General features: G+C 35.1%; 3 protein-coding genes across 3 annotated transcripts; all 3 read left to right on the forward strand.

Annotated features, from left to right (window-relative positions):
- Positions 1-1,695: 1,695 nt before the first annotated feature.
- On the forward strand, positions 1,696-2,040 carry LOC139870990 (uncharacterized). The gene has a single exon (XM_071858748.1). It carries the CDS (start codon positions 1,696-1,698, stop codon positions 2,038-2,040), a length of 345 nt encoding a protein of 114 aa, XP_071714849.1.
- A 21-nt stretch (positions 2,041-2,061) lies between these two features.
- LOC139870991 (uncharacterized) lies at positions 2,062-2,634 on the forward strand. Its single transcript, XM_071858749.1, has one exon. The coding sequence runs from the start codon at positions 2,062-2,064 to the stop codon at positions 2,632-2,634; it is 573 nt and encodes a 190-aa protein (XP_071714850.1).
- A 478-nt stretch (positions 2,635-3,112) lies between these two features.
- LOC139873507 (glutamate receptor 3.2-like) lies at positions 3,113-9,088 on the forward strand. Its single transcript, XM_071861433.1, has 6 exons — positions 3,113-3,871; positions 4,600-5,942; positions 6,468-6,745; positions 6,849-6,880; positions 7,523-7,917; positions 8,459-9,088. Exons 1-6 carry the CDS (start codon positions 3,616-3,618, stop codon positions 8,930-8,932), a joined length of 2,778 nt encoding a protein of 925 aa, XP_071717534.1. The 5' UTR covers positions 3,113-3,615; the 3' UTR covers positions 8,933-9,088.
- Positions 9,089-15,588: the final 6,500 nt, after the last annotated feature.

Consider the following 15,588-nt stretch of genomic DNA (forward strand, 5'->3'; position numbering starts at 1 on the left):
TTCAAATGTATTCCATCACTGATATATAAACAAACTAGGACGAGATCATAGGCCTATTTGAGCTCAAAAATTTGAATGTAAAAAAAAAAAAAAAAAAAAAAAAAAAAAAAAAAAATGCTGACATCATCATGTTACTATTCCTACTATTCATTCATGCCAGCTGATATACTTATTTATAATTATAATTATAATTATAATTATAATGTAAAAGTTGTACAGATCTTTTAAATTTCTGGTCCCTTTATACATTTTATGCTTTATTTGATTGAATTGCATATATATCTCTTGGAGACAACTTTAAAGGAATGTATAACATAGAACTTCGAAATATCGTTCGTCTCCTCATAAACCAAATACATTTTATAGCAAAAAAGCCCATAACCACTCTATGAATAGATTGATTGCATCAAATTTACCAAGATTCATCTAGATCTAGATATAATTTAAGACCAAAAAAGGTTCTTAAATTTGTTAAGTAATAACATAAAATTAAAGAGAGCATACTATTTCAATCCTTATAGTTTATGACCTTACATCTTTACTATTTACTATTACTATAATAAAAAATGTAACCTTGTAGTTCGGGTGCTCTCTTTGCACACGACTTACATTTCGTTTCGATTGGGCCGATCTCTCTGTTGATCGGTGCCTTGTATTGTAATCATTCGCTTTGAGTATTATATAAGGGTGGTGATCCTCACACATCACTTTTTGATCCATGCACACCTAATTACCTATTTTAACCTTAATTACACTTACAATAATAATACAAATTCAACTCGCTAGATTAATCTAGGGGCATAACTGTAAATTTATGATACAAAAGTGTACATGGATCAAAAACTGGTGTGTGAGGATCACCTCCCATTATATAATATCTTGCGTTTCAAAAAAAAATTACAATAATAAAAATATAAAATTTAAAGAAATACTAGTATAACAACTAAAGGGGTAAGATTAAGATATGATGGTAAGACCATTTTTAACGCGGCGTCAGAGGGGTCCCGTCAGACGCGCTGGCAGTGGGTGACGCCCCCTGACGCCCCTAGTGGGGCGTTACGGCTGACGCGGGAGGGGCGCCAGTCAACTTTTTCACGGGTGGGTGAGGCAGCGTCAGAAGTACGTGGCGGCTTCTGATTGGCTGAAAATTTAAGCCGTTGGCTAACGGCTATATTTGAGTTTTTGTCAAATTTTTTTTTTTTTAAATTCTATATATTTTTATCTATATAAACCCATCCATTCTACACTTTTAACACACCATTTCTCTTTATTTTTCTTTCAATTCTATCAATTAAATCATACAATTTTCTCTCATCATCAATTATTTTTCTTTCATGGCATCGTATTTACTTAGTTACGATTCCGATTCGGAAGACGAGCGTATTATTGCACTAATTCAACATTTAGAAGATGATGATGACGAAGTCGAATCCGACCGTGTTCCAAGATCATGAATTTATATTCCAAGAAATCGTGAAGAAGCTGGAGAAAACTTATGGAAGGATTATTTTAGTGACACACCCGTGTTTCCGCCATATAAATTTAAAAGGCGTTTTCGTATGCGGATTGAACTATTTCTCCGAATATCGCAAGGTATTTCTAATTTCGATTCTCATGATACTCCCGAGCATTTTAGATTTTTTAGGGAACGTTTTGATGCTATCGGTCGGCCGACTTTTACAATATTGCAAAAAAATGACTTCGGCTCTACGCCAATTGGCGTATGGAACTGGCGCCGATATGTTTGATGAATATTTAAAAATGAGTAAGCAAACCTCAATACTTTGTTTAGATAACTTTTGTAAATGTATTATTACATTATACAAAAAACGTTACATGAGATCTCCCAATGCATACGATGTTCAACGTTTATATAGTAAGCATGAAGAGAAACATGGTTTTAAGGGTATGCTCGGGAGTATTGATTGTATGCATTGGGAGTGGAAGAATTGTCCCGTTGCTTTGAAGGGACAATACACTAGGGGTGACCACAAGAAACCTACCATTATGCTTGAAGCAGTTGCTTCGTATGGCTTGTGAATTTGGCATGCATTTTTTGGAATGGCGGGTTCCAACAATGATATAAATGTTTTGAATCAATCCTATGTTTTTGATAAACTTAAAAAGGGAACATCTCCACTAGCACCATTTGAGGTAAACGGTAATCAGTACACAAAAAGCTATTACTTAGCTGACGGTATATATCCTGACTGGGCTACTCTAGTCAAAGGTTGTGCGTGTCCGACAGATGATCCAAGGATTAAGTTTACTAGGTTTCAAGCTAGTGCCCGAAAGGATGTAGAGAGGGCATTTGGGGTTCTTCTAGGTCGATTTCATATTTTAAGGTTAGCAGCACGCACTATGTCGGTAAACAAGATGCGGAGAGTTATGGACTGTTGTATCATATTACATAATATGATTTTGGAGGATCAAGGATTTGCGTTAAGTGATTGGGAGGAAGAGTTCATTACCGAAGATATGGAGAATCGTCCGGAACGGATACCGAATAGAGGACGGGATCAAGACATTATCATTCGAGAAATAAGAGATAGGACGGTGCACGACCAACTAACCGATGATCTAGTTGAGCATATTTGGAACCTTCCGTCAGCATTCCGCACCATGAATGGTTAAATTTATGTAATGGTTAAATTTTATGTAATGGTTAAATTTTATGTAATGGTTAAATTTTTATGTAATGGTTAATTTTTATATGTTTTTTAATTATATGTAATATAATTTGTATGCATAATAAAATAAAAAAGGAAAAGAAAAAATAAAACTGGTGGGATCTATTTGACACTGGAGAGGCGTCAGTATTATTTTAGTGTCAGAGGTTGATACTGCCACATTAGAGGCAGATTGCACTTTTTAACTAAAAAGTGGACAATCTGCCTTTAATGTCCCGGATAGGGTTATATATGGTCTAAAAGGCCATCATCCCCTTTCACAAGGGGTCAAGAACATTCTCTTTTTTCCTTAATTAAATACAACAAACACATTAACCAATTGAGAGAAATAAAGGAAACAACAACCAATTGAAGTAAAGCAAGGAATACTAGGAATAAAGCCAATAGGCATGCTTCTAACTCCACTAATAAACTAATGGGAAGTTGCAACCCTGCCCAAAATTCATCAAGATTTCACACAAACTCTTCACCCACTCCATTACCCCTCCTTTCACCTTCAAGATTTTAAGTCTTCCACTTTGTCTGAATCATTCTTCATTGAGACCTGCCTCACATGCTATCCACACGCATAAATTCAATAACTTTAATTCCACTTCTTCTTGCATAAACATTTCTATGTGTTTTTTATTTATTTATAAAAAGATGCTAATTTTATTTGATGGGTTTGTTTTCAGTTCAAGATTTTATAAGTTGTGTTCTTTTTTGTACCCTTTAAGTTTATCTTGATATCAAAAACTACCCTTTTGTTCATCACTTTATAGTGTATACAAAGATGCTAACTTTGTTTGATGGGTTTGTTTTCAGTTCAAGATTCTATAGATTGTGTTCTTTTTTGTACCTTTTAAGTTTATCTTGATATCAAAAATCACCCTTTTGTTCGTCACTATATTACACTTTTTTCTCCTTTCATATTGACTCTAATACTATGAGGAGTTTAATGATGTTATTTTGTGTGTGTATATTGTTGGTTATTAGAACATTCTTAGTTGTGTATTCGAAAACCGATACAGTTAACATTGGAACCATCTTAAACTCTGAAAGCATCAATGGTAGGGTCTCAATTATTGCTATGAAGACTGCTGTTGATGATATCAATTCTGATCCCACCATTTTACCAGGAAAATCACTTAATCTTTCAATTCATGATGCAAATTACAGTGGTTTTCTCAGTATTGTTGGGGGTAAGTTACTATCTTGACTTCATTTATGCAATTTTGAAATGTGAAAATTAGTCCTTTTGAGGTAGAATTTGACATATGAAATCAGTCATTTTAACTAATACTTAGTGAATACAAATAAGAACAATTCACTAAGTCCCTTTACCCAAAAAAAAACTAATACTTGGTGAACAGTTTCAATGTTTGTGTAGCATACTTTTGCTAATAACTTGTAAAACTGACCATTAAGGACAGAGCATATATTACATATAAACCTTTTATTATGGTCTTATTATTATTATGCTAGTACCTATTTATCAAGCTTTAACGAAACTAAAGGTGATAAATTGAGATACCGAAGCATATCCAAACACTATATGATGTTCATATCTGAGTATAATGGTGGTCCCGAAGAGTTGGGTAACATGTCAAAAATAGGTTCAGTCTAAACGAAGATTTCAGTAAAGGTTGGGCCAATTTGAGCTTAAACACCTTTTGTCCAAAAAATTTAGAGCTCTTATACCAAATAGTGTATTAAAGATGGTTAAACTCATAGTATTATTTTAGTGATAATCCAATTTTTATAAGTGTTAAGCAAATAGTTTTATGCTACCTGTTTGACCCCTTTTAAATAGGAGACACTGCAAATGAACTCATTTCGTATAAGCAAATGGGTTAAAACTGCCACCTTTTGTAGGATCTCATGCATACATATGCGATATACTAAATCTTTTCAAAATGATGATTTTCAGCATTGAAGTACATGGAGGCTGACATTGTGGCTGTAATCGGCCCACAAAGTTCAGTTATGGCCCCTGTTCTTTCAAATCTTGCAAACGAACTCCACGTCCCCTTTTTGTCCTTCACAGCATTAGACCCGTCACTTTCGCCTCTTCAGTATCCTTATTTCATCCAAACAGCCCCTAACGATCTTTATCAAATGACTGCCATTGCTGAAATAGTAAGCTATTTCGGTTATCGAGAAGTAAGTGCAATATTCACCGACGATGACCAATTTAGAAATAGTATATACACATTAGGCGACAAGCTTTCAGAAAGGCGTTGTAAGCTCTCGTTTAAAGCACCATTACCACCCGACTCAACTTTATTTCCACAAGATATTTATAATGCATTAGTCAAAGTTAGGTCAATGGAATCTCGGGTCATCGTTTTACATACTTATCACATAACGGGTCTTTCGATTTTTGAGACTGCAGAGAGTCTTGGCATGATGAAAAAAGGGTATATTTGGATCGTTACAACTTGGTTATCTACAGTTTTGGATTCTACTGGTATATCTTCGAATAACGCGTCTGTTTTACAAGGGGTTCTCACACTTCGGCCCCACGTACCAGATTCGAATAAAAAAAGGGACTTTTTGAGCAGATGGAAGGATTTGAGTAATGGGTCGATTGGGTTGAACCCTTATGGTCTATATGCTTATGATACAGTTTGGATGATTGCACGTGCGGTTGACAAGTTTTTTAACGAAGGTGGTCATATATCCTTCTCGAATGATTCTCGTTTGAGTGATTTAAAGGGGACGAAAGGTTTAAATCTTGGAGCACTTAGTATTTTTGATGGGGGAAAACAGTTGCTTAACAATTTGTTGCATACTAATATGACTGGTTTGACCGGGCCCATTTGGTTCAGTCCTGACCAGTCGTTAGTGAACCCTTCATTTGATGTAATTAACATGGTTGGGACTCAGGGTCGGGTTATTGGATACTGGTCAAACCACTCTGGGCTATCGGTTCAAACTCCAGAGAGTCTTTATACAAAACCAGCCAATCGCTCTTCTGCTAGTCAACGTTTGACCACTGTAATATGGCCCGGAAACACTAAAGAGAAGCCTCGCGGATGGGAATTTTCAAATAACGGGAGACCGTTACGAATTGGAGTTCCACTAAGAGTTAGTTTTAAAGATTTCGTTACACAAGTCAACGGGTCCCACGAAATTCGTGGATTTAGCACAGATGTTTTCCTTGCAGCCCGAAAACTGATTGCATATCCAATTCCTTATGAGTTTATCAAGTTTGGGAATGGTGACAAAAACCCGAGCTACACCGAGCTCGTGAATAAAGTTGCATACAACGTAAGTAAACGGGCCCTTAATCTTTGAATAAATTATCTAATTTTACTATTAATTATATGTATTTGCTAACGACAACCCTTGGGGTTCTTGTTAACGTGCATAAAAAGGTGATACATGGCGTTTTCATATTAACTTTATAGTGACAGTTATTAATTTGTACAACCTTTTCATGCACCTTAACGACAGCCCTTAGGGCTAAGGCTGTCGTTAGCAAAATGCATTATTATTATTGGTAAATATTCATTTGCATCCTTAATTTAAGTTGAGATTCAAGGGATAAATCTCAGCCCTTAGATCATGTGATGGGCGGGACAATCACATGTGATTAGCAGCCCTTAGATTTAATATAATCACATGTGATTACCAGATTACCCTTCCTTTATTTTTGTGTTTTAATCTTGATCGTTAATCACAAGTGATCCAAGGCTAGTAATCACGTGTGATTGTCCCCCATCACATGATCCAAGAGTTGAGATTTATCCCTTGGATCTATCCATTATTATTATTAATATAATCATATTGCAGGGGTTTGATGCTGCGGTTGGTGATATTGCGATTGTGACTAACCGAACAAAGGTTGTGGACTTCACACAACCATATATAGAATCCGGTTTAGTTGTAGTCGTCCCCATAAAGAAAATAAAGTCGAGCGCTTGGGCTTTCTTGAAACCTTTTACTCCATTAATGTGGGCTGTTACCGCAGTTTTCTTCATTGTTGTTGGAGCTGTAGTGTGGATACTCGAACACAGGCTTAACGATGAGTTTAGGGGCCCACCTAAGCAACAGTTAGTTACCATATTGTGGTAAACTGTTTATGCTCCATTTAATCTTCTTATAAACATAATTAATTATTGTTTTAATTATTTGTTCCTCATCATTTTGCTAAGGTTATCTCTTGTTTTGCAGGTTTACCTTGTCAACTATGTTTTTCGCACAGAGTAAGTTTTAAATACATGAACTTCAAATAATATATACTACTGAAGGTGGCAATTTACACCAATTTACTAACCAAACTGCTAGATGAAGTCTGAACCGCCCATTTGGTCACCTGGCTGGACCGCCCATTTGGTCACCTGGCGAACCATCCATTTGGTCACCTGGCTGGACCGCCCATTAGGCCACCCGGATGGACCGCCCATTTGGACACCTATAGTTTTAAATACATGAACTGCAAATAATATATTCTAAAGGTGGCAATTTCACCAATTTATTGAACCAAACCGCTAGCTGAAGTCTGAACCACCCATTTGGTCACCTGGCTGGACTGCCCATTTGGTCACCTGGCTGAACCGCCCATTTGGACACCTTTAGTTTTAAATACATGAACTGCAAATAATATATTCTTAAGGTGGCAATTTTCACCAATTTACTGAACCAAACTGCTAGCTGAAGTCTGGAACGCCCATTTGGTCACCAGGCTCACTGGCTGGACCGCCCATTTGGCCACCCGGCTGGACCGCCCATTTGGCCACCCGGCTGGACCGCCCATTTGGCCACCCGGCTGGACTGCCCATTTGGACACCTATAGTTATTTCAACAGCTAATCATGGTAAGGTTTTGATGAAACTGAAACTTTGCAGGAGAAAACACGGTGAGCACCCTTGGCCGAATGGTTCTATTCATCTGGTTATTTGTAGTTCTGATAATCAACTCAAGTTACACTGCTAGCCTCACATCAATTTTAACCGTGCAACAACTTTCATCACCAATTAGAGGAATCGAGTCGTTGATGACAACCAATGAACGTATCGGGTATCAAGTTGGATCATTTGCTGAAAATTATTTAATGGAAGAACTCAACATACCAAAATCAAGACTCGTTGCTCTTGGTTCGCCCCAAGAATACGCTGGAAAACTTGAACGAGGAACAGTCGCTGCCATTGTTGATGAACGGCCCTACATCGATCTTTTCCTTTCAAATAACTGCATGTTTCAAGTTGTCGGCCAAGAATTCACAAAAAGCGGGTGGGGATTTGTAAGTATCTCGATTAACATACTACACTTGTTCATCATATCCATTCTTACGTCCAGTGGCGGAACCAGGAATTTTTTCACCGGGGGCGATTTTTTTTTAAAAGCATTCACATTCACTACAACTTTTATGGAGGTTTTTGGGTAAAATTTGGAGGATTTTGGGCAAAATATGGAGACTTTGGGGGCAAAATATCAAAATCCAAATTTTTAAGCCTGTAAATTTCAAATCCAATGGGGCGGGCGCCCCCAGTCCTTAACTACTTTCGCCCCTTGCTTACGTCATCTTCTAGATTTGCTTTCAACTTTTTCTCAATTGTAGGTTCTTTCAGTTTGCTTCAACTTTCCATTAATGGAATTATGTAAATTTAAATGGTCCTTGTCATTTTAGTTCAGTGAAAAAAGAATAGTAGCAGTAGAATGCACACCAAGTGTTTGTGTTTTTGCGTGAAACAAAGTTAGGTCATATCTGTTGTTTGACTTTAAAAGTCAACCTAACTACTAGTTTGACCATGTAAGTCAAAATTCTATGATCCTTTTTGCAGGCATTTCCACGGGACTCTCCGTTGGCGGTTGACATGTCGACTGCAATCCTAACGTTATCCGAGAACGGCGAGCTTCAAAGGATTCACGACTATTGGCTCAAGCGAAAAACATGCACCTCACGAACATCAGACTCAGACCAACTTCAGTTAGAAAGCTTTTGGGGACTGTTTTTAATCTTCGGAGTAGCTTGTGTTCTTGCTATTATTATATATATGTGTATGATGCTTCGTGATTTCGGAAAACATCATTCTGAACTTTCTGACCCGTCTGTTAAAAAGGGGTCTCGATCAGTTCGCCTGCAAAGGTTTTTATCGTTCGCAGATGAGAAAGAAGAGGTATCGAAGAGTAAACTAAAGAGAAAGAGGGATATGTCAGTATCTAGGGTCAATGGTAGAGACGTTGACTCAAGAAACAGGTCGAATCGGATCCAAGCAGAGGTTGATGATGACTGGAGAGCAAATGTGAATACTTGATATGTCTAACAAAGTAGTAGATATTATTGGTTTACTTGTAGAACAGGCACTCAGATAAATGTATAAATGATAACTTTATTGTAATATTTTACTTTGTGATTTTATATACAAACACTACTGCAAGAAGTGGTTTTTAGAGTATGGTCCATTATTTTATACGAGTATGGTTGGTATTGTAAATGCGAAACCTCGATAAGGTTATGTTTCTTTTAAGGAGCTAGATGACTAGATAATTTTTTCGTAGGAGATATTCAGTTAGACCATTTGTTACGTGAAGTGGTTGTGGCGATGTGGGTGTAACAAGCGTGACGTGACAATGTTGTAAGGTGAAGGGTGAATTAGGGAATCTTCTTCCGAGTGTTGTGGGGATGTTTGTGAAAAATTATAAAAAATTAATAAAATCTCTTAGAAGTTCAAGGATGCTCACAATAAGGCTTACAAAAACGGACCGCAAGGACCCGTAATCAAAACACCAAGGCGTGATTAGGGACCTTCACCCCACTAACCTAAACCAAAAAACGCATACCAAAAGGAAACAATCCGATATCTTTGATGAATGACTATTAGTTGCAAGCGTGACAACATTAAACATCAAATAATACGTTACAATTAAAAATTTATAAAACGCCTACAGTACAACCAAGAGCGATAAAACTCAGTAACTAAACATTAATTATATAAAAATGTAACATTGTAACGTTATTTGTATAAATAGCAAGAGTTGGTTCGCACAAATTCGTGTTGTGTGAAGACAATGCACAGTACTACGATCTACTCGCGTTATTGTGCAAACTCGTCCGAGCCTTATACACGGGCTCAAAATATAAACTCTCGGTCATGATTCTTACAACATAATCTCCTTCGTTTATCTTGCACTCGCGTTCCCTCAAAACGAACACGAACTTACACGAAGCCATGCCATTCCAAAAAAGAAAGAAAAAGAAACTTACACGAAGCCATGTTCTAGGTAGAAAAAGAAAACCTTGGTCACTTTTGTAAATTTTTTGCCTTTTTGGTCACAATGAGTTTAAAAAAAAAAATGGGTGAACTCAGTGCGAATGTGTGACGCCCCGTACAAAATCATCGTATACGGATCATCAACAACAGGTCCATTACACGGTATAATACTATATGCTGTTTAAAAACAAGTTTTGCATTCATGAAAAGGTAACGTCTTTACCAACGTCAAATGTTTTACAAAAGATGACGTCTTTACCAACGTCAAATGTTTTACAAGGATAACGTGCTTCTACGAATAGAAAGCATTAACATAAGTACGTGACACAAAGGTCATTACAAAATCATTGTTCAAATGTAACAAAAGTTGCGAATGCAAAGTAAAAGTTCCATGATTGAGACATCTCTAAACAATGCAGCGGAAGTCTAACACAGCGAGTCTGTAACAGCAAGTCTATAACACCAAGACTATAACAGCAAGTCTAACAGCGGAAGCAACAACGTCTAAGCACCTGAGAAATACATGCTTTAAAAAGTCAACACGAATGTTGGTGAGCTATAGTTTGATTGTAAACAACAATGTAATGTAGACTACGAGATTTCGTATTCAAAACAGTATCTCAAATCCGTATGATAAAGTATATGCTTATCCGTGGGCACTCGGTAACTAACTTAACGCAAAAATAATATACCACCCCCTAAAAGTACACTTGGCGAGTGCGTATGTTCTCGAAGTATTAGACACCCGTTAAATGCTAGCGCGACTAGCCCGAGTGAGGATGTCAAACCCTATGGATCCATATCTAAGATTCGCATCTACCGGTTCATAAACCAATAGTTTAACGTTACCGAGCAAAGGGGAATCTTTGTGCCGTTATGTCACCCACACATATATAAAGTTTAAGTACTCGTGTCTAGTATGTAAAACATAAAAAGCGCATGTATTCTCAGTCCCAAAAATAGTTAAAGTAAAAAGGAAGCTATAACTCACAGTGAATGTGCGGTAAAATCGATACGAAAATGTAAGCAAGTAGTAAGTCGGTCCAAACAAGTAAGTTGGTCGATCCAAAAGGTCCTCAACCTAAGTCAATGGTTACTAAGTCAGTAAATTGTTCCCTAAAAGTTTAAAAGTAAATAAGTTAAGTCTTAAGTATCATCATCATCATCATCATTCGTAAAAGATAAAGTAAGTTTTCAACAAGAATAGAGATCGAAACAAAGGGATGACTTCGGACAGCTGCTACGACTTCTATACAAATTGAAATGATGCGCAGCCAGTGGCCAAGGCTCCGTTTATGAGTCCTCTTACCGCTGTCCAATTTTCAGATCCTAACTCGACGTCGTTTGACTGTGGTGACGGTTCAAGTTCGAGTAGGTCAGAAATTTCAGCACGTCGTTACGAAGGCGTAGTGATTTTCGGAAGGCTATAAATCCTAATCCGTATATCGAATTTAGGTGAGTCTTAAACGAAAAGTCATCTACTCAAACCGAACTATCTGAAAATCAACTTTCCAGAAGTCCCAGGAGTCTGATCTGACCCCGAAAAATAGAAACAAGTGCTCCGGTGGATTTCTTGGTGCTTGATGCTTATCACGGTTCTCATCCTTGATGCGTATAAGTCTCAAGTGTACAACTCTTTGATGTTTTAGCATCATTATGACCAAGTTTTAACCATAAACACATAACTAAAAGTAAAAGCTAACTTTCTACAAGTTTTGAACATCAATGTTGTCTCTTTATTGTATAATCACAATAAAGCTTCAACCTTTGTCCTTTTGATACAAGTTTATGCATCTTCATCATATGAGATGATGAAGACTTGATTTTTATCATCATAAAAATCATAAAAAGGTTCCAAGTAAGTGAGATCTACAATAATAACTTAGATCTCAAGTGTTAAGAAACCTAAGCTAGAAAGCTTGGATCTTTACAAGATTAATGAGCCCATAAGCTAGAAAGATAAGATCTAGTAAAAGTAATGAGATCATAAACTTAAAAAGCTTAGATCTAAACAAAATAATGAAACCTTAAGCTAGAAAGCTTGGATCTTTAATGTTCTTGAAGATCCTTAAAGTAAAAAGCTAGATCTACAAGTTACATGAAGATCATAAACACAAGTTTTGATCTTTTAACAAAATAAAGTGATCTTAAGCTTCAAAACTTAGATCCAATAAAGTAATGAAGATTCAAAGCTAATAAGCTTGAATCTTTCATGTTCTTGAAGATTTCATATCAAAGTTTGAATCTACAAGATGTAACAAGATCAAAAAGCTAAAAAGTTTGATCCTTTGATGATGATGATGATGTCGTGGTTAAGAAGAAAAAGAGAAGAAGAAGAAAATTCAAGAACTTACAATTTTAGTGTGAGAATGACTAGAGAGAAAATTAGAGAGCAAGTGTGTGTAAAATGAGAATGAAATGAAGTGTGAAATGAAAGAATAAGGCTTGTATTTATAGTGGTGGAGGTGGTGCTTTGTGTCTCCAAAACCGTAGGCCAAGGGGGGACAAGGGGGATAACTTTTTGCTTTTTGCATGGTGGTGGTCTAAAGGTGGTGCTTGTTGTTGGGATCCCATGCAACATGTGTAGTAATGGTTAACAAAAATGCTAGTATGTTGGCTCATCTTAATGGATTTTTGTCCCACATCTTAATGAGTCATAAATCCATTTAAATTGGGCTAACTTAAGATTCCAATAGTTAGAGTAGGGTGAGCTTAAGTCCATTAAGGTAGAAAATTCATTAAGACTAACTAGTGTGCATTAGTAAAATACTAAGCGTAATTAAGAAACCATCAAGCCAAGTAATTATTATTAATAAATAACAATTAGTATTACGTTGTGATGACCCGAAAATTTTTGACCAATTTTAAATCAAACTTTCGATACGATTTAATATCCTTGACACGATAAGCAAAGTCTGATAGGTTGAGTCTCAAAATTTTTGAACTGCTTTTCATATATGCAATTACCTTTGACTATTTCTGACGATTCACGAACATTTATGTTTAATATATAAATATATATGAATTCTATACATAAGTAATGTTATATATATTAATAAATATTAAAGATTCAATATATTATAATTAGTAAATAGGATATAATTAATAAATTGTATTTTATTAAATTTAATTACAATTTTAAATATAAATGTTATATTAATATTATTATCATTACTTTCATTAATATTATGGTTAATATTAATAGTAATACTTGAAATTATTAATATTATTATATAAAATATATATATTTATATATGTGTAAAATATATATACATAAATTGTTATTATAAATATTATTATTATTATTATTATCATTATAATTATAGTTATAGCTATTAGAAAATAATAATATTATTATTATCATTTTTATTTATCAACATTATTATTGATCTTATTATATTATTATTATCTTTATTATTATTATCAATTATTATTAATACTAATAGAAATAAAATTACTATTTTTAATATAATTATATATATTAATTATCAATATAAATTTTATAAAATCACAAAATAATCTAGATTCAGTTTCATGAAATCAAATTAAGGGTATGTGATTTGTTCCTGTTTCTAATTGGATACCAGTACAAATCAACCCTAATAAGAAAAAAATTGTTAGCTTCCATTATCTATTAATTGTACGAATCCATTTTAAATCATAATCAACACTGTAAATGATTCTTGTTTTGGTCGGAGTTTGTTACAAGTATCAATCACTCAATTCCTCTATATACTTCCCTGCTGCTTCTATTCAGGAATAAAAGAATAGATATTAAGCCTAAATATTGTTATATGTCTCCATCTGCTTTAATTTACTTTGGTGTCTTCCTCCTGGCTCAAATATTTCTGACAACATTCTCCATCTGTTTTCTTTTATTATTTTGTTGTTATCTTTTCAGATTAATTCTTCTTGTCGATCTCGAATCACACTACAATACAATTGTCTTTCAAATTTTGTTACACGTCGATCTCAATTCAATAGAAACGGAATCCAAACTATTGTATAAAATAAAATTTGATCAATTATTATTGCTATATCACTCACAATATATATAGATAATTACAAATACAAAGCTGAGAGAGGGAGATAGAGATCAACAACCACATCTTCGGTTCTCTTGATCAACCATGAATTTCGAATACCATCGAGACCCTTTCTATTCTTCTATTGATTTGCCATGAGCAACGAGCCACCACATTGGTTTTTCTCTTGAAACCTATAATCCACGACAAAAACATCATCAACAATTCGACCCTCCTGCTTCTTATTCTATTTTTCTGTTCGGGCAAGACAAAACCATCATATCATCTTCAATCATCCCTTACTGCTATTTACTGCCTACTCGAACACTATTCTGCCAGCATATTCGAACCACAACATCACCTTTCATGACACCACCACCTCCTTCACTCTCATTCGCTCTCTCTTATTTTGCCCGAGGAAAAACCACACCATGACCACCACTATAACGTCATCTTATCCATGTTTCTTCTTCGGTTATTTGAAAATTTGATGAGGTGTCTGTGTCACACAGCACACTCGTACTGCAGAATGTCAGGAAGAATTGATGGTATTAAATGGGTTAGAGATGTATTTGTGAAATTAGTAACAAATGCTGTTAAGGTGATCCTTATAATTATATACTAATCAAGGGGACAAGATAACACAAAGTGAGTATTGGTGTCCTACTTTTCAGTTTTTTTAAACAAAATAGGTGTAACACACTATGATAATGAGTATCCAATGCACCATATACTTTTCTTTTATTTAAATCGTTCCACCAAACAAATAAGAATGGAATCCGTAAGTTTCTATTTGGGCCACCATTATCCTTTATATCCATTTAGGCCATGATTTTTGGAAGCCAAACAAACCAAGATTTAACATGCAACTAACATCAACTTCTACGGCCATATTTATTTAGCAGTTAATTATTGTTGAGCTACAATAGATTCCTTGAACTGTAAAGAATGATGATACGATGATGAGTAAAGATGATTAGATGATAATGATATCGTACTAAGATGATAATGATTCGATGTTATAAATAATACATAAAATGATGACATATTGATGATGATAGGATGATGCGGTTATGATGGTCATCATGATAATTATGATGATGGTTGTATGCTTGAAAATGAGATGATCATGATGATTATAATATCATGATAATAGTGATGAATATGATATAAGAAAGATGATTATGGTTATGAAGTTAATTAGATAATGATTAAGACTATGATACGTATGGTTTTAATAATAATAAAGATGATGAATGAAGAGAGTGATTAACGAAGAAGATAATATTGAAAACAATAATAATGATTATGGATACGGTGATAGTAACGATGATAATAAGGATGATGTATGGTGATAGATTAAGATGGATTAGGTTGATTGGGTTAAAATGAAGGAGGAAAGCAAAATCGTTTCATATATGTTAGGTAATTAATCGAGCAGTAACAACTAAAACAAACGGATGGTCCAATGGTTAAGGGTGTTATCGGGACGTCGCGGGTTCAAATCCGGACTTGGACATTTTTTTTGGACTACTCCTTTGAGGTTTGTGAATCCGAGACAAACCCTGCATTGTTCAGTATCGTCGTATGCATATTTTTACTACAAAATATCGTATTGTGAGTTCATTTGATTCCCTTTTACTCTTTATATTTTGGGACTGAGAATACATGCGC

The sequence above is a fragment of the Rutidosis leptorrhynchoides genome, chromosome 10 (genome assembly GCF_046630445.1).
Source record: "Rutidosis leptorrhynchoides isolate AG116_Rl617_1_P2 chromosome 10, CSIRO_AGI_Rlap_v1, whole genome shotgun sequence".
NCBI lineage: Eukaryota > Viridiplantae > Streptophyta > Magnoliopsida > Asterales > Asteraceae > Rutidosis > Rutidosis leptorrhynchoides.

Excerpts from the sequence above, each read along its gene's own strand:
- LOC139870990 (XM_071858748.1), top strand. The coding sequence starts at position 1,696 with ATGACTTCGGCTCTACGCCAATTGGCGTATGGAACTGGCGCCGATATG.
- LOC139870991 (XM_071858749.1), top strand. The coding sequence starts at position 2,062 with ATGGCGGGTTCCAACAATGATATAAATGTTTTGAATCAATCCTATGTT.
- LOC139873507 (XM_071861433.1), top strand. The coding sequence starts at position 3,616 with ATGAGGAGTTTAATGATGTTATTTTGTGTGTGTATATTGTTGGTTATT. Across the intron at positions 3,872-4,599 it reads TTTTCTCAGTATTGTTGGGG|CATTGAAGTACATGGAGGCT; the intron begins GTAAGTTACTAT and ends GATGATTTTCAG. Across the intron at positions 7,918-8,458 it reads CAAAAAGCGGGTGGGGATTT|GCATTTCCACGGGACTCTCC; the intron begins GTAAGTATCTCG and ends TCCTTTTTGCAG.